Here is a 23,895-nt window from a genome sequence, read left to right on the forward strand (position 1 = left end):
GAAAAAAAAAAGAAAAAAAAAGAAAACATTCATTAATTGATGTTTACAGTGTGTGTGTGTGTGTGTGTGTGTGTGTGTGTGTGTGTTTGTGTGTGCGAGCACATACCTATGCATACTATGGAGTCCAGAAGAAGGCACCAGGTATCCTGTATACCCATGCTCCTGGCACCTAGTATCTTTGAAGTGGAGTCTCTTGATGAACGTGGGTTTCATGTTTTCTTGGATAGTCTAGGCCAGCAAGCCCCAGCCATATGTATGTGAGACACCTGGCTTATTCCCTGGGTGCTGAGATTTGAACTCTGGTCCTCATTATGTCTAGCAATCACTCTTAACTATGGAAGCATCTCTCTAGGCTCTACTTTTGAGAAGTGCTGTTCTAATGATGGGTAAGGGCCTCCCTGGCTCTGTCCATGTCCATCTGCCTTATGAGCCTGCCTTTGCATGTCAGTTGCCAAGGGAGGTACCAAGCCTGCCTGTATGGCCTCCCAGAGGCCAAGGACCTTTCTTCCTAACACCAGGTCTTTGCCTGTTCTATGTTCTCAGTGCATTCGCCATGGTGGGTCTACCTAGTCAGTTACCATGGGAGAACTTTCCCAGAGTTTTTTTCCAGAATTATTCCCAGAAGGCTGAAGGGGTGAATGAAGAGTGGAATGGCTGGGTCCCTGTCCCCTTGATTCATCAGATAACAAGCCACTGTAATGGGAAACAGCAGGCCAGGAATCCTAGTCCAAGGGGTTGAATTACAAAGGCTTTGCATTTTGTTTTTGCTGCAGATTCTCAAACAGCTCAAAGGAGGAACTTGGGAAAGAAGCCTCTGAGGTCACTGTAGGGACCTGCTGGCATGGTCTTGGCTATGGGGGTGTAGTGGGGGAGGGTAACCCCTGCTGCCTGTAGGGTATACATGGTGCCATAGTCCATACTCAGGCCACTGCCAAACCCAGAGTCAGATTTCATATACATGGTGAGATGCAGCTGAGCCTTAAATCTTCCTGTCCATATATGAGGAGAGTGGCTAGCTGGAGACCTGGTGGGTGGGTGGAGTTCCTTTCTCAGCATGTCAAGACTCATGGAAGCTCTGTCTTGAGTCTTTAGAAGAAACAGCTAGATAAGAATTAGTTCTCAGTCTCAGAGAGTTCAATCAAATGGAAATCAAATTCAGAATCAACCATGATCAAATCCAGGGAAAGATGATTTCTTATCTGTAAGCCCAGCCTTGTTGCCCTGCAGGCATCATGACCCACCCTATAGGTTGTGCCTACCCTATACCTGGACATCGGGCAATATGCTTACTCCAAAGAGGCGTGCCCAGCATCCCCTTGCCCTTTCTTTTATAGATGGGGAGGTGAAGTTTTCCCACATAGCCATCTGCCAAGTCACCTTGAATCACCAGCAGCTTGGACCCTCACTGTCCCAGCCGGGTGGTAGGTCACTGAGCGGACAGTCTGATTTCCTGCCACCTGGCTGTTGTCACAGAGGCATTGCACAGGCCCAGACTCTGGGTTTTGCCTTCAGAGAACAGCATCCTGATTAGAAACATCACCAGGTCCCTGTGCTGTCCCTGTTCTTTGGTATGACGCACATCTCAGCCCTACAGAGTCTCTTGTTACCTTTGCTGTGTCAGGAATGTGGGGTTCATCTCTTGCCCCTCCTCCTGTTGCTCTGAAACGACATCAGCCAACTAGACTCTTTGGGGGTCATTTCCAACAGCACACGCTGACCTCTCCCAGGCTTCCACCCTCACTGGAGTGAGAGAAAAATGAAACACTTGTCAACAGTCCAGAGAGCAGAGGAAAGAGCTCATAACCGGGCCTGGGGCTAGGGTCCAGATGTTTCTGTTTGGAGGCTCAGACAAGAAATGCAAACTAGTTCCAGACTGGGTCAGTGTCTCTGAGGCCTGGAGAGTGTTCACCTCCTGCAGGGATACTCTACCCATCGAAGTACCCCCTTCCCTGCTGATGCCCTTGCCTGGAATCCCACTGCTCATGTCAAGCACACCCTTCTGATGTGCTGTAATCCACATATTCCCACTTTGCCCTGGCTGGTCTCATCGTATGGGTTGTCCTCCTGAACTCACTTCTGCCCCGCTGTCAGCCATCATTTCCTCTTTCCTGAGCCACTGTAAGAGAACACAGAACCACAGGTGTATTCCTGACCTTTACCAGGAGCCCTGAACATGCAGGGGAGAGATGGGCAGGAGAAGGATCCAACAGGGGAGTTGGCTTGGAGGTGAGTACCGGACAGTATGTTGAGTTGTATAAAGAGTGAAGATTCAAAGACCTAGATTTCCCTGCTGAAGATCTGGGAGGCCTTCAGAGCAGGTGTATAAGGGGAGAGCTGGGATGGAGGAGTGTCCCCACACCTCAGAACTCTGGGCAACAGGAGATATCAGCCCTTCTGAGCCTACCACAAGTGCTGAAAGCCACCCCCAAGCCAGATCTCTTCTGCAAGGGGCCTGAATCTGAGCCTAGAGAAGGTTGGGTGGACCAGGAGGAGGACTGGCCAAGGCCACAGGTGGCAGGCAGCATGCTGGGCTAGCTCTAGAACCACCTCTGATTTGGAATGGCCCAAGTGCAGGGACAGAAATTTGCATAGAAGCTGTTTGGAAAACCAAGACCAGCAAACGAATCCCTGGGTGTGTCTGAAGCAGTTTGGAGCGTTATAACAGGCCTGCCTTCTTGCTGTTGTTGGCCCTATGTGGGATCCTCTTCTATATGAAGTACATCAGGTTCAGCAGTGGTCTGATGAGTTCAGGCAGGAGCTGACGGTGCTGTAGTTATTGACCTGAGGCTGGGGGGATGGGTATTTGCATGCCATGGCCTTCTCTGTGATATTGCTATTGACTTTGAGCTCAAAGCTCAACTATTAAGTTGGCGGTCCTTGGTGGAGTGGTTTTTCACCTTTGGGATTATTTGGCAGTCTTGAAATGCTTTCAGCAATTATAATCAGGAAGAGGGCACAAAATGTCCTACAGTAAACAGAACACCTCCTACACCAGAATTATCCAGTGGGGGTGGGGGTGGTTTGAAGCGTACCATGTGTCTGCCTCCTGAATTACTGAGGATGCCAGCCTGGACCGCTGACTCCCGCTGTACATTCAATCATTTCTCCATCGCACCCGTTGATTCACTTCCCTGCAGTCCCTCATTGCTGCTGCAGCACTGTAAAAGCTCTTCTTACTCTAGACCATTCAGATCAACTGACATGCTCAGCCCTTCCAGCATTTCACATGGCCCTGGTTTCCCATTCCATAGCAAAGCGCTTCTCTCCACTGCCTTTGCACCTGCGCGTCAGGATGGGAGGGCTGGATGCCTTGTGAATGGCTTCACAACCAAACACAGACCTAGCAGCCTGCCAGTGAGGCTCCGTGACTGTTGGGATACAGATGTTGTTTAGTGGTGGGTGAATGTGACTCACTCTGTACTGAAGCCAAACCCCAGTTTGTGTGCTGGGATCCCTTGGAAGAGTCTAAGCTTGCCTGCAAGCGGGGAAGGTAGAGTCTAGGGGTTGAGAGGTTATGAAGAGGGTAGTTGTGTAGTCCCTGGGGACCAGGCTGAGGGTGGATCTGTCTCTCTCCTTTGTGTGCCTTTTCATCACCATTTGGGGATCTCAACCACTGAGCCATCTCTTCAGGCCCCTAAGATGTGTTCTTGGTACCCAAGACATTGATGCTTATATATAAATCTTACTAGAATAATAAAAGGTTATTTAATGGTAAACCTCAAAACAGCAAAGATGAATAGGAAAAGGTAATTAAAAATTTCAAAAAAATATTACAATGTTGCAGATACTGAGTCATGACTAACCCAGTAGCTGCAATAGATCAGCCCTACCTTTCAGAACCTGGGATCAGCAGCTCTCCACCTATAACTGCTCAGGGTACCAGTCAGAGCAGGGTCTGTTTTCCCTGCTGATAGACCTATGATGTCTCCCCTGGAACTTCATGAGATTCCCCTAAATCTTACCAACAGAAGACTCCTCACATAATAATTAACTTCTCAAGTTACATCAAGTTGCCTAGCAGTACGGTGGCCATGTCTACTACTCAGACAGTGAAGACAAATGCTATGGCTCGGCTGTGTTCCATCAAAGTGGATGTGTTCTATCTAAGCGAACAAACCTGATAGAGTCCCCTGATCTACCTGACACAGTAGAAGCTGAGGAAGGGGTCTTGGGCAATAGAGATCACTGAGCCACCTAGCTCTCCCGCATCTAGTAGATGAAGATTAACCCTTGGGATTCCACATTGGTAATTAGGAAGGAGCGCAGGCAGCGATGATTGCATTGGTGTTTGATTCCCAGCCCGGGGTAGGCTGGAAAACGGATCTTACAAAGGTGATTCTTTCAGCACTGGCTCTCAAAAGATCTTTTGAATTGCTTCTGAGTACAGTGATCAAAACGAACCAAATGCCTCTCCTGCAGGAAGCCAAGGATTGACTGCCAAAAAGCTGCATGTTCCTACAGGGGTGAAATCTTTTGGCACTGCTGGGTAGCATTGCTGGGTGCCATCAAATGACACCAAAAAGAACACAGAATTTTGAGAACAGTTTCTCAAATTAACATTTATGCCTATGCCGGCTTTCCCCACAAGGCTAGTCTAGTCTTTTAAGCAGATTGGTTTTTTAAAAATGTTTCAGATACCCAGCTTCCCTGGGACACTGACTAGGTATACTTTAGGGCAGCAATTCTGTCTTGCACATTTGCACACCTTCAGGTTTGGGAAGTTTATATTGTTCCTGTTGTACCCTGGTGGGGCTAGAATGCGATGCTAATTATTCCTTTGTGGCTGTGTGCAGGTCTCTTCCATACCAAAGCATTCCATGGGAGAAAGAGAGTTTGCAGCTAAGATTTGTTGTCATTGTTTTCAAATGACAAGAAATCTGCTTGTTTCTTTGACGAGAAATGGGATGGTATAAAAATATGAAAAATATGAAACAGGGGGAATATAATTTATAAATCTGCCAAAAAGCTGCTTTTAACCTACAGGAAAGTGAATTAGAAGACAGAGGGAGTATGAATTCTGTTACCTCTGGAAAAAGTATGATTTTCAGCCTAAAATCGAGAGATACTGAGGCAGCAGTGCGGAGAGCTGAAGAAGACAGAGAGCTCTGAGGAAAGAAATGGGGGCCGAGTTGGAAGATGGTCTAGCAAGGGTGAGGACCATTGGGTCCAAGATGAACCATTCAGTTGTTGCTCTACATTCATGGAAGATTCAGGACCACCTGAGAATATAAAAATCTGAGGCTGCTTAAGTCCCTTCCTTAAAATACCATATAATATTCACATGTGGCTACACATCTTTCTGTATGGCTTAGTCTCTGAATACTTATCTAATTATGCAAGTACTTGTTATACTATATTGTTTACAGAATAATGACAGGAAAAGTCAGGCTTACATACTTAGTATAGGTTTGTTCTTGGCTTGGGGGCAAGGGGGGGGTTGTTGCTATTGTTTCTTGATCTACAGATGGTTGAACTGTGGATGGGAAACCAGAGTGCTTAAGCTGTGTTCTTGGGTGCTGGGACCGTAGTACCTAACAAACAACTTAAAGGAGAGAGATTTCATTTGGTTCATGGTTTCTGGGTGTTCAGTCTATCCTGGTGGAGTGGGCCTGTGTGGTAAAATAGCTTGGTTTTAGTGGCAGGAACATGTGTCAGAGGATGCTCACAGCATGGTAGACTAGAAAACTGAGTCTGACAGGAGCCAGGGGTTGGGTATCATCACCAGAGACCTTCTTCTAGTGACCTCATTTCCTAAAGATTCCTCAGCTGTCACCACCAAGCAAGAAACAAGAATTCAAACCAGGAGCCTGTGGGGGACCTTTCAAGTTCCAGCCATATCTCTGTGACTAAGACCCTCTGCCTCCAGTCATTATGTTGGGAAATACTGCAGTGTTAACCCTGAGTGGATCTGTTTCTCTCTTGCTGGAGTTCCAGTCTTGGGATTTTGGGCTTTCCCAGAGAGTTTTGCTGAATTAAAACAAGAACAGTGTCTCTTTCCCCCTTGCCTGTGGCAGTTAGGGTTTTGACTCCACATTTGGTTTTGAAGCCATAACGTTGGTTCCCTCTCCAGACTTCATACACTGTGAAGCCCTGTTAAGCCCTGTCTGCTGCTCTGACTGTAGCGCTGCCTCGCCACTTTCTAACTCATGCTGTCTTGGAATCCATATGTAGTGGAAGACTTGCATAATTCTCGACCTGCAATAAGTGTGATTCCCCTCGGTTGTTTAGAAAATCAGCTCTCCAGGTGTTAGGAACTCCACTGGTCTCACCTACAGTAACTGTCCCATTGGATCTGAGATACCAGCATTTTTTTTTGTTTGGTTTTTTGAGACAGGGTTTCTCTGTGTAGCCCTGGCTGTCCTGGAACTCACTCAGTAGACCAGGCTGGCCTCGAACTCAGAAATCCACCTGTCTCTGCCTCCCAAGTGCTGGGATTAAAGGCGTGCGCCACCACCACCCGGCATCTCCTTAGTTCTTAAGGCTATATAAATTTTTTTTTATTTTATTTTAGATATTTTCTTTACTTACATGTGAATTTCTCCATTCCCAGTTTCCCCTCCAAAAAACAAAGAAACAAACAAAAACAACAAAAACAAACCCCTGTTGCCTCCCCCTTCCCCATGCCTGCCACCCCGCCCTCTCCCACTTTCTGGCCCTGGCATTCCCCTACACTGGGGCTCAGAACCTTCACAGGGCCAAGGTCCTCTCCTCCTATTGATGATCGATTTTGCAATCCTCTACCATACACATGCTGCCTGAACAATCAGACCCCTCCATGTGCAGTCCTTGGTTGGTGGTTGAGACCCTGGGAGCTCCGAGGGTAGGAAGGGCAAGCCAGCCTAAATATAGCTATCTCCTGAGAGGCTCTGACAGTATCTGACTAACACAGATGTAGAGGCTCACAGCCATTCATCGAACTGAGTACAGGGTCCCCAGTGAAGGAATTAGAGAAAGGACCAATGGAGCTGAGGGGTTTGTAGCCCCTTAGGAGGAACAACAATATGAAGGCTATATAAATTAGTTTTCAAACACCTGTTTGTTCCTAAGGAGCACTCACGGTGCTGCCTAGCTTCCTGTGGCCCATAGAGTAATGGCCTGGTCTGCTGTTGGCTGTCCAGTCTCCTTTGCATTTTTCTTCTCACCTTTCTTGCTCCTCTCCTGCACCAGGGACACCCCAGAATATCTGTTTCCCTGGTCCTACACAAGTGCCCCTGAAGGGCCACTGCCAGGCACTGCTGCACAGGAGCTGGGTCTGGATGTACTTTGATGAGTTGAATCATTAGAAAGCTGTAGCGTCAGAGCCAGATACAGTCAGCAATGCCACCAAAGGACAAGTTCCCTGTCACCCGCGTTTTCCCTGTTGTTACCTCCTTGGAGTCTTTTCTGCATGCCATATAGGTATTTAGGCTGGATGAGGACATGGAGAGTGAGTGGGCAGGGTGGAGTCCTCAAAGTCTACTTCCTGGCTCCCTGTAGCTCTAACACTCTCCTGTCACTCTCTTCATAGGTGGAAGGGGGCATCTGTGAACTGGAATGGCTCAGACCCCATCCTGTGACCCTTGGATACATGGAGTTCTATGGCTTCAGCACTCATCACTGGGATGACCCCGGGACCCCAGGTCAAGCCTCTTAGAGGAGTCACCCTGCCTGAGTTTGCATGTCCACAGAGGCATGTGGAGTCTTCCAGTTCCTTCCATGAAGGGCCGTGGTAGAGTCCTGTGCACCGCTGAGGTTCCCTCTTGGCCCAGCTGTGACTGCCAAAGGACAGGAAGGAGGCCAGCAGAGACTGCTGCCTTTCATTTGCGTCCTTCCTGGATAGCTTGCTTTCCATGGCCTCTCTCTGGCGTTGGTGGCCTTGGGGACTCTGGAGCCTTGTTACTGCAGCTTCCATAAAGCAACAGTCAAGCCTGTGACCAGGGCAAAGACTTTGTGGTTCATTGGTGTGAGTGAAACATGGGTCTGCTCTCATCATGGCTGAGATGGAACAGGGAGGTGGAGGCCCAGGATCCCAGCATACAAAGTATCTCCTAGCCAAGATGTGAGGCCAAGCCCAGCCCTTTGTCCCAGAGATGCCCTTGTCTGGGTGGAGCAGCACAGTCTAAGATACAAGCTACCAAGAGCAGCCAAAGGTCTGGAGAGCCCAATTCAGGGAAGACCTGGTTGTCTTGTGAGGCCACATGAGGATGGGTGGGCCTAAAAAGAAGATGGGATGGGCAGGGGTAGAAAGCTACCCAAGGATTGACTTCTTGCCCAGGTGAGCAAAAAAGATAGGGACAGGCAGAGGGATCAACTTCCCTGTGACTGTGGGGAAAACTGACTGTCATCATGAGTGGGCAGGGCTTTGGAAGTACTCACATTGCAGAATAAGGAGAGAGGTTGGATGGGAAAATGGTATGTTCTGAGTTTCACTTACCGCATGGCATACATCCTCTGGCTTTCATCAGGGAATGTGATAAAGCAGCAATGGGTAGCTAGGGAAGAACTCCTGGAGGTACTGGATGGTTCAGAGCCAGAGTCCAGGGCTGCTTGCAGCAGTTCTCAAGAGGTACCTTGGGATAAAGCTCCAGACCTCAGAGTTCTGTCATACCCAGGTAGAAACTAGGACCAAAATAATGGTAGAGCTTGCAGGTGCTTCCACCCCTAGCCTGGCAGCCCATCTTTGGCCTCCATGTGTCCCCATGGGGTTTAGGAGCCTAGCTGCTCTAGGCTATGTCCTCTGCAGTAAGAAGTCCCCTTGCTGTTAGAAGAAACCCCTCCTCTAAGGAGTTAGGGATTTGGTGGGGACAACTACAGAGCTTGTCTTGTGTTCCTGTGGGTAGGGCACACACTGTGTCCCAACTGCAGACCTTTGGAGAGGCAGGGAGGAGTCAACCCTGCCATAGGAGAAGCAGAGGGCGGGGAGGGCTGTGTCCTGCACCAGGCTCCCATGGGGCTTGCTGTGTAAACTTTTGTGGCCATTCACAGCAGGTTCCCAGTAGAAATGCTTCCTATATCTCCTTGAAATGTTTATGCATTTGTTTTCCTTGGCCACAGATGGGCAGCTGCAGAGTGCCTGGCGGAGGAAGTTGGTTTCCCTGCAATGGCCTTGTTTATCGGCCTGGGGAGGAAAAGTATCTTTTCAATGAAACCCACTTAGTCTCCTTGCCAGGGGCTCTTTGGCAGGGCTAGAGAAAACAAACAATTCCCAGCATTACTGCAGAAGGTTGACCCAACAAAGCACAGAGCTTGCTCTTCTAGGAGTCCAGATGCAGACACACAAGCACTCTGCCGTGGAGTGGAAGGTGGGCAGAGCTGGGTACAGCCACTCCCAGGCTTGAAGCCTTAACATTCTCAGTAACAACACTCTCAGGGCCATAGGACCAAAGCACCCCATCATAAGTGGGCATTGAACTCTAGGGGTGCAGTGGTAGGCATGTGTGGCTCCCAGCCCTCTTCCGAGCTGTATTAAAGTCATTAATGCTCACATGTGTGCTAAGGGTCAGCAGTTTTCTGTCTCTGTTGCTCTGAGTGGAGACAAATTCCTAAACAAGCCAGCTAGTCTTTCCCTACTGACTTTGCTGTCTCTTAAGTGTTTGCTCCTTGATCTAGAGAGGGACAAACAGGCCATGACTGTTGACTTCTGACATATTGAAGAGTGTGTGGGACCAGTGTTATGGCCACCTAACTCCAAACTCTCATGAGGAAACCCGCCCCCCTTTGGGATGCTCATTTGAACTGGGTGCTATGGCAGCCTGTTTTCACTTTCCAGCCTTGCTCCAGGAGTCCCCCAGATCCTGCATTGTCCCTGGCTCTTCCACAGAAGAGGGTCAGCCACAGTTGTTGTTTTTACTTTTTATTGATTCTTTGTGAGTTTACCATCATTTACCTCAGTCCTGCTCATCTCCTCATATTCATCATTTGCCCTTGCAACCTCCCCAGCAAAATAAAAAACACAAAAAAACCCAACTCCCCACCAAGAAAACAAAGCAGAGAAAACATCCCATTGTAGAAGCTACAGCATGCCACAGTGTGTCCCATAGTATACGCTTTTGTCCACATGTCTTTACTGGTAAATGTTAATTGCAATGAGTCATTAGTCTGGTTCGAGGTCGTCTGGGCACTATCAGTATTGGATCCTCGTTGGACCTTCATCCTGTTATCCTGCTGTTGCCCTGTGCCAGGGAGATTCTGCCTCTTCAGAGCAGCAGGACTGGCCCTTTTATTTGTCCCAGCTGCTCACAGATGATGTAGAACCTGATGGATCTGGGCCTGAATGGTAGCCGAGCTGGTCAGTATAGCGGCTTTCCCTTACCTGCAATACCAGGGTGATCTCTCCAGCACTGCTCTGGCTAAGCACCCCCAATGCGGCCATGAGCAGGAAGCAAGGTTAGCTTTCTTGCTCTCATGCCTTGGGGCTGGCTCATGTGCACCTATACCTCCAGAGCCAGCTCCATTGTGCTGCTCAGTCAAGCTTCATGGCCCACTCTCCCAAGTGCTGCAGCCTGAAAGGGACAGGGACAGCTCCCTTGTTCTCATGACCCCTCCCTCACCCCTGGGGCCAGTTCTTTTACTGCTGCAGGTGGTGGGCGATGAAGGGGTTAGGGCATTACCCCTGCACCCACTCCACCTCACAGCAGACCAGTGGCAGGCCAACTGCCCCTCTCACAGCCCGCTCTCTTGGTGCCAACTCACCCACACCCCTGGTCAGCTCTGCTGTACTATCCAGTCGAGGTGCAGGGCTTACTCTCCTGAGTGCTGCAGTTCGTGAGGGACTGGGCTAGCTCCCCTGTGCTCAGTTTCCCCAACTACTAGAGGTGAGAAGTAGGGGGAAATCACCTCTTCCATACCCCAGCCACCAGGGCCCAGCTCCATTGTGCTGTCTGGGTGAGGTGCAGAGCCCTTTCACTATCAGTGATAGATGGGGCCAGCTCTCCAGAATGCCACAGCCAGTTCTGCACAGCCCCTGGACGTCCCAAGGTCCCCAGTGGCTGTCCCTACCAGGGATGTTCCCACGTTCTCTAGTGGTAATATGAGCCATGGGCACCAACACTGACCCCTGTCTCTGCATAACCACAGAAGCAGACACAGCCCTGGACCTCCCTATGGCTCTGGGCTGGTCACTCACAACAGGTTGCTCCTCTCCACCTTCCATCTCCATGCCCATCTCTCTTCATTATGCACACTGTGGTGGCTCTTGCATCTAACCACCACATACTTGCACACTGTGGTGAGTCCTGCTGCCATCTGACCATGCGCCTGGCAGGGCCCTGGGGGACATTCACCATCAGCATTGTGTGGTATGGTAGCAAACAGGTACCCGTGCTGTGCTCCAGAGGGCAGGAGCTAGACACTTCTTACCTGTATACTGCAGCCATTCTAGAGGCTGCTGTTTGTCACCACTGGGCACACAGGTAGTTCTGGCTTCTTCATTTCTCAGGATGTCTTATGCTGGAGAGTCTTCCCTGCCTACTTAGGGCGGGCCAGTTCTTCAGTGAGGACAACCTCTCCCCCATTCTTTGAGTGAGACACCAAATCTTTTCTCCATAGAATCCATTCGAGGGCCATCCGAAGCCCCATGTGCCCTTACGTGTACACACTGAATCAGCTCTTGCTGTGTGCTCAGTGCCTCGGCTTTTGCCGTAACTCTTTCCAGGTGACTCAGCTGCCATTCCTTCCATTACAAGTGGGCATTGTCCATTTGGACACATTCTTTTTTTCAAGACAAGAGTTTCTCTGTTTAGCTCTGGCTGATCTGGAACTTACTCTGTAGATCAGGCTGGCCTCAGACTCAAAGAGATCTACCTGGCTCTGCCTTCCGAGTGCTGGGATTCAAGGTGTGTGCCATCTCCACCTGTCTGGGTGCATTGTTTTTCTAGGGATGAAGTAAGTGGGTAGGCTTTTGTGGCCCATGGCCTTTTCCCAACCTGTATTAAAATTGTAAATGCTCACATACACGTGTCTTAAGGATTTGCAGTTCTCTTTCAGTTGATCTACTTGGAGATGTACTCTGCAGTGCACTGCAAGCTTTTAAGAAATTGTCCTGGGGACTGTCTTATTTGGCTTTAGGAGAAAAGACATGGCTCTTTCTGTCCTCGCATCTGATGCCACTATATAAGGCACCCTTGCTAACTGTAGGACCCAGATTACTGTATGGCTGGGGGTAGGGATGGCCAGCTTTGGAAGACACTGTCTCTGTTCCCTTAGGGTGCCACACAAAGCAGTTTCCAGAACAGCAGGATTCCTAGCAGTCAGAACTAGGCCAGGGCATGGAGATGCCCAAAGGTAAGGGTGCATTCAGACTTTGTCTGATTATCTCCAGTGTGTCTGTGTCACAGGGATGGCACCAGCTCTGACCAAGGGACAGCAGGGCCTCCAGCCTGCTGAGAGTAAAGAGACCTACTCACGGTATGCACTCAGTTCTGCTAAGCAGACGGCAGACCTTCCCTGGTTCTGGATGCTAGCCACCCACTACTCAGGGTGGCCCTCAGAGCATCAGCTTGCTTGCAGTTTCTCATTCAAGCTCCATCCTAGCCCCACCCAACCAGAATCTGCCTTTTAAAGTGGTTTAGTTTTAGTCTGAAATGCTCCAGTAGAGAGCTTGTGGTTTTCATGAAGTCTAGAGGGACACACAGCAAACTTAACTTGCAGGTCTGAGAGGAAGACGCTATCCCGGTGTCCACCTGACCCATATGTGGCCCAAAGTGCTTGCTGAGCTTTTGTGTCTTGTGTGTGAAGCTGCAGCCTTAGCGGCGTTCTAAGATAAAGTGAGATCACACACAGAAGCACTTAGGCCAGGCACATTGTAGGGGCTCAATAGACCATGCCTGCCAGTCTCGCCAATAGACAGACAAAGAAGAAACTTCTCCAAGCGTCTACCCTGGGCCTTAAAGCACACGTGAATAATTGATCATTCCAGACTGAAGGATAGTGTGAGCAGACAGACATGGCAGTCACAGTGTCTGCCTCATCCTGGAAGAATAGACTATGTTTTCAGAGGACCATTGTTGGGAGCCAAAAGAAGATGAAGACCCCACATAGGCCAGAGTGGGCCACTTTTCCCTAAAAAGGGGATTTGCTCAGAGTTCTATCAGGTGAGGGGAGAAGCAGGCTGATGGTGGGAGGACGGCATAGGTAAGGAACACATGCATGGGTAAGGTGGTGCAGGGCCCTAACATGGCCACCAAACCCTCAAAGGATCCTCAAAGTTACAGGAGGCAATCAAATTAGGCTGCCAAATCTCTTGGCAGGCATTTGGCTGCACCCACCAGAGTTCTCCCTCTTCCCTAACCATGCACTAATCCTCATGGGGCTGTGAGAGGTGTGATTATCAGGCAAAAATGCTAAGCATGTGTGATAATGAAGATTGCTTCATGCAGGAGGGGGGGGTTGGTGGGTAAATGGCATAACCAGGCATAATATGGCCAGGGCTTTTGTGTTAAACTTCTAGTAGCTCTAGCAATTGCAGAGAGTGCTCAGGACCCCACCAGACAGGCCGAGGGCTGAGTGGTGGCCATAGCCTGCAGGTGACTTCACCATGCTCTCTCTCCTATGCCCAGTCCCACAAATACCTATTGTGTGCCATTCTTCTCCAAGAGAGTCACTGAAGACCTTCTCGGCCTCTGCAGATGGGGAGACTGAGGCACTTTTCTTTAGTGGCAGGCTCTTGGGGACTAGACCACCAGGTGATACTCAAGCCTGCATCTTTCTGTGTTCTTCCTGCCTCCCTTCCAGCCCAACGTGAGCTCCACCCACCTAAAAAAATCACAGCAGCAATGTTCACTTCCCCATGAATCTGTCACTACTGCAGCCTTCCATGGTGTTCCTTAGTATGGCTGGGTCCTGTCTTCCAGCTCCCAGGTCCAGCTGTCACATCCTACCAATCACATGGGTTGGCTCCAAAGCCCCTTGGGAAGTCTCTGAGGTACTTTCATGACACTCTCACTGCTTTGTCACCCACTGCAGATCCTTGACAGAGGGTCCTGGTCAACAGGCTCTCCTTTAACACAGATGCAAGCACACACGCATACACATGTGCACCCCACATCTTAGGCATTGCGCTTCTTTCCTTCTCCCTAGGCCCAGGCTCTTCCTTCCTTCTTTCCTAAGGTACAAATCCAGCTGAAGTTATAGCTACATGCTTTGAGAAGCCCTGCCCTGTCACTCCCCGAAGTTTGTCTCCGCCAACAGCCTGTCACTGAACCCTGAGGCTGGGCATCTAAACCGTTGGTTCAGGTTGTTCTGAGATTAAACCTACCGCCTTTCCTGCGGCCTCTGATAAGGGTGATCCTGGGTGTTTATCTTCTCTCTTTTTTTCTCTCTCTTTTTTTTCTTTTGGTCCTCTGAGTCTATGAAGTCTGACAAACTCCATCATCTCCAGGAAGCCTCAGAGCTCCTGGTGATAAGCACAGTGCACGGCCACCTCTTGGTGGCCCGCTCACTTTCAAGGTGCTTGAGACACTTGGTGTCAATTCCATCCTTGAGCCTTGCTCTGCCCTGCCCTGCCCTGCCCCTTCCTACCCCAGCACAGGAAGCCCCGGGGCATGATTAATAATTACATGAAGACAGTGTGTAAACAGTCACTGCATGGGAACCTTGGGCCAAGGAACGGTTGTTCACTACTGATCTCCTGACCTGTGCCCTACACATTCGCAAGACCAACTCCTTGGATGACTGGGTGGAGCAGACAAGAGAGTGCACTGCACACGCTGTGGTGGGGTTAAGGTTGGGAGAAGCAGGGACACAGCTATTGGGTGGAAGGAACTGAGGGATCTAGGGATGATGGGAGCTAAAGATGTTAGAAAAGAATCAGAGAGGACTTTAAATGGGTTGAGGAGTTTGCTTCTTCCTATGAGTACGGGGACCCACAGAAGGCTCTAGGGTAGAGGGGAGTCCTGGCTGTCTTCAGAAGACTAAGATGCCAACAATATGGACAGTAGACCTTAGAGAAGAGACCAAATTCAGCACTAAGGCTAAAGGACCAGGTGGGAGAGAATGGGGCAGCCTAGGAGCCAGGTGCATAGGGCCATGTCCTGGATTCAAGTCCTGCTGTCATTCCTATTAGGCAAGCGAGTTTGTCTTGGAGCAGCTGCCCCCTCTGTTGGCTGCTTGGGCAGCCACAGGTCTCTAAGCCACAGGAACAGTCTGTAAAACATCCCAGCCTCAGATAAAGGTTCCCTCTACTTGCCTGCCTTGGCAAACCACAAAGGAGGAGCCTCAGCTCAGGGAGGTGCCCAGTCTTGTCCAGATTCTGTCGGTGACTGGACCCACTGCCCATTGTTTCCCTTACTATTGTCAACCTTGGTCCAAATGGTAAGAATTATGTGGCTCCTGAAGGCTAGCATTGCAGAACACAGCCAGGCAGGCCGGATGGTTCTCAGTCCCTTGGTAACCTTAGGCAAGCTCTTCCCGTGGGGTCACTTGGTGTCCTTATCTATATTCCAAAAGTGTGAGACCCCTCACCCCCCTCAGGCTGTTTGGGGTTTCAGAGGCCATTGTGGAAAATGTCTAACCCCTGAGGACCAGGAGATGCCATCAGATGTCAAACTTGCAGCTCCAGGATGGAACTCTGATATTCTTGTCTGGTGTCAGGCTCGCCTAGAGAGCTGGGTCAGAGGCCCAAATCTGTCTCCCCTTGCTGTTGTCATCCTGGGTTTGGGGGATCCTTGCTGCACCAGTCATGGGCTGTGTGCTATGAGACAAAATAGGGAGATGGGATACCAGAGTGTTTTGGATTTTGAACTTGGAATTTCTTTGGTGCATGTAAGTCTCAGTCCCCTTTTCCCATTTATGTCATCTGAATTAAATTATAAAACAACGGTTTTGGGCTGTAGCTCAATTGATATTAAAGTCTTAAATTCAACTCCCACTACTACATAAACCTGTCATCCCAACATCTGGGAGATGGAGGCAGGAGACTCAGAAATTCAAGGTTGTCCTTGGCTACAAAGCAAATACAAGGTAAACACATACTGCGTGAGACTGCCTCACAACACAAACCGACAAGCAAACAAGTGAAATAACTGCCTCAGTTTATCTACTCTTGCGATGGCAATAATGGGAACACATATAGCCTCTCTGATGTGTAATTATTGCAGAGTGTGCTTAGAATAGAGCAAGCAACTAGAAGTGCTCAGCAATGGTTGGCCTTGCTCCCAAGAGCTAGAGAGAGGGCCTGAGATTCAGATGTGACTATATGAGATGTTTCCATAGAATGATGCTGGCTGGACCTTATGAATCCTGGCTGAATCCTGGAGAAGAGTCTGACCCCATCATTCCCAAAGTCCCCTCTCAAATGGCGGGTCATTTTCCCTTTGACACCTCTGACCTGCCCTCTTGTGGCTCCTGGTCCGCATGGAGAAATGCCTTCTGTTGTTTGGTCCTCCCCATACCAGGCACTGGTCTCCGGTTTAGAAAAGAAAACAAGATTGAGCCAGATGATGGGCCCTGATGCTGGCCTCTGTTCCCAGCAGTGTCCACTTCTGAGAATGAGACTGGAGACCACCATGACAAGCTCTGGGTGCAGTCTTGGAGATCCTGTGGCCAGATATGGAAACTAAGTCTTGTGATGTTCATCCTTCCTCCTTGCTCAGCTGCTTTGTGCAGGAGCAGTGGGTGCTCCAGAACATCTCCCTGGCCTGAGGGTGGGTGGAGTTTCCTGCAGCCCCTCCTCTCTTATCTCCCCTGGTTTCCTGAGATTCTGGGAGCTCATGTATCTGGGTGTCCTGATTCCACACCCAGGCCCTATTGTGTGGGAACTTGGTCTTTCCTTCAATTCAGCCCTCTCCCCAACAGTGAGCAGCCTAGGGAGCGACAGATCAGCAACCCACAGACCGCAGAGGGTCCCAGCAAGTTAGCCTAGACCTAGGTGTCTGTCACTCCAAACTACTGCAGGAACTGCCAAGCACTTTCCCCCTTCTCGGCCACAGCATACACAGCTTGGGGTTGCACCTCGGATAATCTCCTGTTCCCTGTTCTGGAAAATTATCAGGGTCTAGAAAGCTCTTTCACGTGAGAGTCTGGGAAGGGGAGGGTGTGTGCCAAGGACAGTTGAGTCCTTAGGACCTGCTCTCTGTTACCCTCTCAGGTCACTTGAGTGTACTTGGTAAGAATGTAAAAGGGGGCTAGGCAGAAGTTCCCCATGGTCCCTCACCATGGGGCCTGTTTAGGTCTCTCTCTCTCTCTCTCTCTCTCCCTCCCCCTCTCCCTCCCTCCCTCCACCCTCTCTCTTTCTGTCCTACCACCCTGTGCTCACACTCACTTCTGAGAACTGCCTCCTCACTCAGCTCTGCTTCCATCCCCTGACACCCTGACTGGCATGTGGGAGGACCAGGCTTTCTCCAGCAGAGCCTCTAGTCTTTCCACCTTCCAGCATCTCCATCAGTGTGTTCCAGACCTGCTCAGGCCTCCTTCTCTGTACATAGAAGAGAAAGGGGTTGCAGAGATCTCCACTACTTGGAGTTCAAGAACACAGACTCACATAGCAGGGCAGTGAGTCCCTCTTTTAAAGTCCCTCTCTTGCCGGGCGGTGGTGGCGCACGCCTTTAATCCCAGCACTTGGGAGGCAGAGGCAGGCGGATTTCTGAGTTCGAGGCCAGCCTGGTCTCCAGAGTGAGTTCCAGGACAGCCAGGGCTATACAGAGAAACCCTGTCTCGAAAAAAAAAAACCAAAAAAAAAAAAAAAATAAAAAATAAAGTCCCTCTCTTAAAGTCAAACCCAGCCAAAGCGAAGAGGCCTCATGGGAACCTTGTATGCGCCTGGCTTGGCTAGAAGGCCAGTCTTTATCCCTTTTTGTGTTTGGACTTTCCTCTCCCTACACCACCACCTCCCTTCCTTGATATAAACAAATCTGTTGCCATATTCCCTCCTCCAGGAAACCTTTCCAGACTGCAGAGAAGAGGTGGGGTTCCTCCACTGCCCGAAGACCCATGTTACCACTTCCTGTCCTCAGGTCTGAGTCTGACCCATCCCCTGCAGGGTTATATGATGGAGGATCATAGACCTTATTTCCATCCTGTTTATTGGCAGGGGTGCTCAGCTGGCTGGGGTCCAAGCCAGTTTGCAGTGTGTCGATGTCCCCCTGGGCATGAATGCCAATTTTGGCAAGGGTGGGCACCAGGAGTGCTGTGTGGTCGTTTCTGAACCATCATTTTGCACAAGGGATTAGCATATTACCTTACTGAGCCCCAGTCCCTCCCATAGCACACCCAGTGGGTACACTGTCTGCTCTTCAAGTCTCTGACTATATGTTTAGTCAATTCCCTGGCAGTCAGAATCAGGGAAAATACTTTCTACTGATAACAGACAGCAGCACTGGTTATCTCAAAGTAAGAACTATGGGATGGCTCTTTCCATTCCTTCAGTGGCCAGCGGCTCAGATGGAAGTAACAACAAGTTGGATTCAATCCGGGGTACACAGCTGGCTGTGTCTGGGAGTCTTAACAACTCAGTCCCCTGCCGATCATGGCAGAGCTCTGGGTCTAGTTAGCATTCCTTGGGTGCAGGTTAGAACATGGAACACTCTAAGTCCCAGGCGGACTTAGGAACCAGAGGTTGCATTTTAAGAAGGCACCCAGAGAACTCACGTTCCTATGAAAAGCTGAGAAGTGCTGGTGACTCCTTAGATGCATGTTTCTAGAACAGATGTGAAAGTTCCATAAGGAATGCCCGTTAATAGTTCCCCTCTGTCCTCTGCAACTTCCAGACACCCTCAGGCTTCTTGGTAGCCCTCCAGGCTGTGCAAAATCAGCCTGGTTTTGACTGACCCTTAGACTTTGCTCTGGGATGGTTGGGTTCCGAGAAGTGTGGGAACTTTCTGCATACACCATGTACTCATCTTAAGGATGAGGCAGGATGCCCCCAGATCAGGAGGGACTGGCTGGCTGTGCTCTGTGATGATGGGCTTTCCTCAGTGACAGGCAGGGACATGGTGATCATGCCTGGCTCAGAAGCTGTCCTGCTATTAGGATAGGGCAACCAGCTCTAGAGACCTGGAGAGGCTCTCCAACAAGCTGCAACTTGAGAAGATAGACCCTCGAGTCCCCATTCTGCTCTAAAGAGCTGTTATTTACCGTGTGGAGGTGAAGAACGCACTTGGACTATGGCCTTGACGTGCAGCCCTGGAACAGGTGGCTGAGTAACTAGGACAGGAAGAAAGGAGTCACTCAGAGCCATGGGGTAGGTAGGCTACCTGGGAAGGGAGGATATGTCAGTCAGGGGACAGGACTCACCAAGGGGCTTTCTCATCTGGTAATGTATTTACAGCCCTTTAGTTCCAAATCGTCTAGTTCAAACCCTGCCTCCTCCAGAAAGGCTTCTAAGGCTTCTGCCTCACCAACCAGCCAATTCCCAGTGACAACTATCTGTGCCCTGGTCTCTTCCATCTTTCTCATGAGTGTGGGCTCCCTACAGCTTGCAGACCAGGGCTCCAGTCTCCACTTGTGACCACCCATTGTAAGCCATGATAGTGATCAGAAAGCCAGTGATTCCTGGCTCATGAAGTAGAAGGTCCTTTTTGGTGTGCCCAGTACCCTGCTAGAGTCACTCTTCCTGGCAGAGGGAAGTGGTGGCCTGCTCTATATGATATTTGGGGAATCACTTGAGCCTGTAGCCTCAGTTTACCTATGTGCAGTGGAGTGTGTGATCAAAGCCCCAGCTGCTTTCGTGCTCAAAGGTCCTGAGAGTCAGGGGAGGAGCTCAACATTAAAATTCTGGAGAGCTCTGGAATAGATGACAGGGAGTCCCTTGAAAGCAACTTGATAGGATCAAGGGCCACACTGGCAGAGCAATACCACAAAATAGGAAGAATGTGTGTGGATCTGGGGGCTGGACCCAGACGGGGTTTACAGTAGAGATTCTTCTCATCACTTTCTTATTTGATGAGACAGTGATTGCCTGTGTGAGATGCTCTTACTGGCTGGGTGGGCTCTAGGAATGTTGGCTTCACATGAATAGAATGCTCAAATGGACACAGGGGGAGGGGTCTCCAAGGCAGTGGGGAGGGACCAGCCCTCCTCACTCTACCTCCCACCCCTAGACCTCAGCCCACTAGCCTGGTTCACAGTTCCATGATCCTGAGGAGATAAAGCATGGACAAGAATGCTCTCATAGGTGCCCTGCCCTGTCTTTGCTCTAAGCGAGCCTAGCACACACTTTGGCACTGGCTGGCTGATGGGTGAGAGGTGTCTACCTCCATTCAGCTTCGAGAATGCTCCCCAGTTATCCTGTCTGCGGACCTGTTCCCCTCCTGGCCATGGGCAGAGGATGTTCAGAGTACTGCCAGGAGATGAAGAGAGACTAGCACACCCGTAGCAAACAGTGTCCCCAAAAGAAAGGCAGCTCCAGGAAGTTCTGCCGCCGCATCCTCTTCTTGTGGTTCATCCCCTACATCATTAAATTCTTTATTCTTTGTGGGCACACTCATGCATCCATGTAAGTGTCCCAATGTGCACACATTCATATGCATGGCACCTACATGTGATATATGCATGTATGGGTAAGTTGGTATAAATTATGCCTGTTTGCATTCAAGTATACTCAATTATGCAAACATGTGTCATGTGCACATGTGTGTGTGCGCACAAGTGTGTGCATGTGTGTGTATGCATACATGCAGCTCATGCATAGTCATGGAGAGGAAGAAGGGACATTGTTCTATAGTGTGACATGTGCTAGTGTTAGAACTTGGATAGGCTGTCAAGGGGGACTGGGGTGGAGAGGGTCATGGGAGCTTGTTAGAGAGGTTAACCAGAGTTTAGCAGCACAGGGCAGGAGTTGTGATTGCTGAGGGCACTCCTGACTGGTGGTGGTGGCTACACCTTTGTGAGCTCTGAATTCTTCAGCAGAGCAATGTCCCCAAGGCTCTGGTGCCTATGAGTAAGCAGTGTCACTAGGGGCCCACTGGGCTTTGCACGCTGCACACCTGGACCCCCTCTCCCCCCCAAGTGCCAGACAGACCTTGGTCTTGGAAGCCTCTGATTCTCCTGCAGCATCACCAGAGGAGATCCTAGAGAACCAGATATGGCTGAGAGGTACAGGACAAGACCCCAATGCCAGGCTAGAGAAGACACAGTCCAGAGGGATTCAGAGAAGGGGTGTGCATTTGTAGGAGACACTGCCAAGGTCTGGAGTCTCGACTTTGTAGCCTAGGTCTGAACATTTGGGCATAATCTCTGGGGATTGTGAAGAGTAGGGGACTGCTTGGTGTGGATTTATGAAACCCTCAGAAGCTGAGCAGACAGGATGGCCATGGGGGCACTGCTGGTTTGGAGGGTCAGTTGAAGGCTGCTCTGTAGGTTCCAGGCCTTTCCTATGCCCACGTATTGTGATATTTTTCAAGAAAAGCTCTTTTTAAATCCCATGTAGCTGTCTGAGGAGGTAGCCTTCTGTCAGGAAGGGAAAAAAAAGGAAGCTGGGTCTGGCTAGCAGTTCAGAAGAACACAGAACCCCAGACTATTATGAATCTACCCTGATACCCTCTCCCCAAGCTCTGAACCATGTTTCCTTTCCTTTATGAGCCCCACTTTCTTCAAGGACTTGAAAGCAAATGTTTTCTGGATCTCTTATCCTGTAATTTTATAATGTAACGAGGCAAAGACTAGAGATGTCTAAAAAAGGCCAGGGGAACAGGGAGCAGGGAGCAGGGACCAACTGCCTCAGGGCTGGGTCCAGAGCAGAGAAGGAACCCAGAGTGGGGAAACCCTCCCAAACTGCTTACATACATGACACTTCCTCTCAGGGCCTCACACAGCAGAAAAGCCCCCATCCTGCCCTGCCTTCTTCCCCAAGGGTACAGTCTGGCTGCCCGTTTCAGAAACCACCAGCAGTGCCCTCTGCACATGGGAGGATATGGCCCTCCTGGGCCATCAGGGATTCCCACTGCAGAATAGGGCCTGAGAAATTGTGACTATACGTTGTCATGGAAGTCTTTGCCAGCCCTGAGTGGGCTGTAATAGAGGCTGGGGCAGCCCTGCCTCCTCAGGGGCCCTCCTTGGACTTCAGCCTGATTCCTGAATCTCTGTTTTTAATCCTGGGCATGATATAAGGATCAAAGCAGTGTAGGCTCCACCAGGCCAATGGCAACTTTTTTCCATCCCATCCCAGTGACTCTTCCGCTACAGAGAATTGCTGGTAAAGCATTAAAATAGAAACCCCACTGTCCAGAAATGGGTGTGGCATTGCCCCTCACCCCAAAGACAAGAAGCCTGGCTTGTGGCTCAAGGCAAGTAGGGGTGAGAGTGAGGATAGGGAGGAGCAGGGTGAATAGGAAACAGAAGCCTAGAAAATTACTAAATTGTTCCATCCCCGCTGAATCACTGGGGGCCTCCTAAATCCGTTTTTGATTTAAGAGTGATCGCATGATGCCCAGGCGCTGCCTCTTAGACAAGGAGGTTCCTCCCTTCAGATTCTTTGAGAGGCAGGTGTCCTCCCCTTGTGATCAGGAATAGGAGGTAGAATTCCCACCATGCCCAGCTCTCTGCTCGGCTTCCTTAGGGACCCAGCCTTTTCTAGGCTCAGTATGGTATGGTCCAGGGTACCATCACAATGGCAGGCCTGCAGGAGTATCTAGGAAGGAGGAGAGATGGCTACTGAGTGGCCACAGCAGGTGTGGTGAGCTGGGGGATAGGGAGGGAGCCGTCATGAAGCCATAGTGGGCTGTGAGGACCCCGAGCACTGGTGTAGAGAAGCTGAGCTTCAGAGGCCCCGAGTAATCCTATGCCATTGTTTTGAGTGAGACAAGCCAGAGAGGCATGGCTGACAAGTCCTGGCTCAAAGCCAGCAGAGGGGTATAATCAGGTGCCCCACTGGGGGAATTTTCAGACAAAGCTGGGATCTCTAGTGGGTAGGCCAGGAGGGAAAAGGGGTCCACTTTCCTCAGGCCCATCAGGGAATATCCTGTCTTTCCCTCTCACTTCACTGTTCTTGCTTCCAACCCAGGAAGGCTGGAGCAAGCCTGGAAAAGTCATCCAAGCTGGTGGTGAGCTTATGCTGGCTGGATAGTTGTGTGTGTGCCAAGTCTCCTCCTACCCCACACTCTATCCCTGGTGGGCCTTCTGGAGGGAGTGAAGCCGCTATGTTCTCTGCCTGGCTTATACAGAAAAATCTCTGCTGGCAAGAGCTTGAGTCCACCCTTTCAGATTCTCTACTCCGCATGTCACCAAAGCTTCTAAGTAGTGAAAGACGGACCATGCCCAGGGATGTTTCTTTTCTGTACAACCTAAGATTCCGATCCTTAGCCTGCACCTGAGGCTCTGATCATCATCTTCTGAGATGGAGACTGAAGTTTTATGGAACTCCGAAGGAAGCAATGAGACAGCCCCGGATCATTCTGTGAACAGTCAACTCTGACTGGCGTGGGCCTCACTGGGCAGTTCAGAAGTGAGGCACATCTGGAAAAGCACTTGCTGGGACAAAACCGTGGCTGCCAGTAGGGCCCGAGAGACAAGTCCCGCCTGAAGCTTGGGCACTAGAATGGAGAGCTTCTGCTTTATTTAGTCTGGCCTGAGCCTGAGAGCCTGTTCACAGGAAAGACACAGGGGCCAGCCCTAGGGCAATTGGGACACTCTAAAGGAGAATCGCAGCCAGCAGCAGGCCTTGGACCTAGTTTCCCAGGGATGACTACATTGTAAGGGCTCTGGTTGCACCCTGCTCCTACCTGTGTGCTTCTACCTTAGATGGCTGCTACCCTCTCTACCCCAGCTATGCGTGAAGGATGGAACGGCTTTCACCAGCACCCCTGCCTGCCCTGAAGCTCGTAGCCCAAGGTCCTTGCCCTTTGTTCTTGGGTAGTGAACTGGGTAGAGTAACGTAGGCCTCAGGACCTTTCCTTGTGGAGGTGGTGCTTAAACTCTGGCATTAGGATTAAATTATGAAGTGTTCTAATCCCAGTGTTCCTTCCTTTGGCATATCGCTGATGGCTA

The 23,895-nt window shown here is 50.1% G+C and overlaps 1 protein-coding gene across 1 annotated transcript in view; it reads left to right on the forward strand.

Moving 5' to 3' along the window:
• The window catches only part of Mindy4 (MINDY lysine 48 deubiquitinase 4), a 115,518-nt gene extending 102,215 nt beyond the window's left edge, over window positions 1-13,303 (forward strand). The window contains exon 18 of the mRNA XM_031381992.1: window positions 7,508-13,303. Within this exon, the coding sequence (XP_031237852.1) occupies window positions 7,508-7,556 (49 nt within the window). The 3' untranslated portion in view covers window positions 7,557-13,303. The remainder of the gene's footprint in view (window positions 1-7,507) is intronic.
• The last annotated feature ends 10,592 nt before the right edge of the window (window positions 13,304-23,895 follow it).

Source organism: Mastomys coucha, unplaced genomic scaffold (assembly GCF_008632895.1).
Source record: "Mastomys coucha isolate ucsf_1 unplaced genomic scaffold, UCSF_Mcou_1 pScaffold20, whole genome shotgun sequence".
In the NCBI taxonomy this organism is placed as follows: domain Eukaryota; kingdom Metazoa; phylum Chordata; class Mammalia; order Rodentia; family Muridae; genus Mastomys; species Mastomys coucha.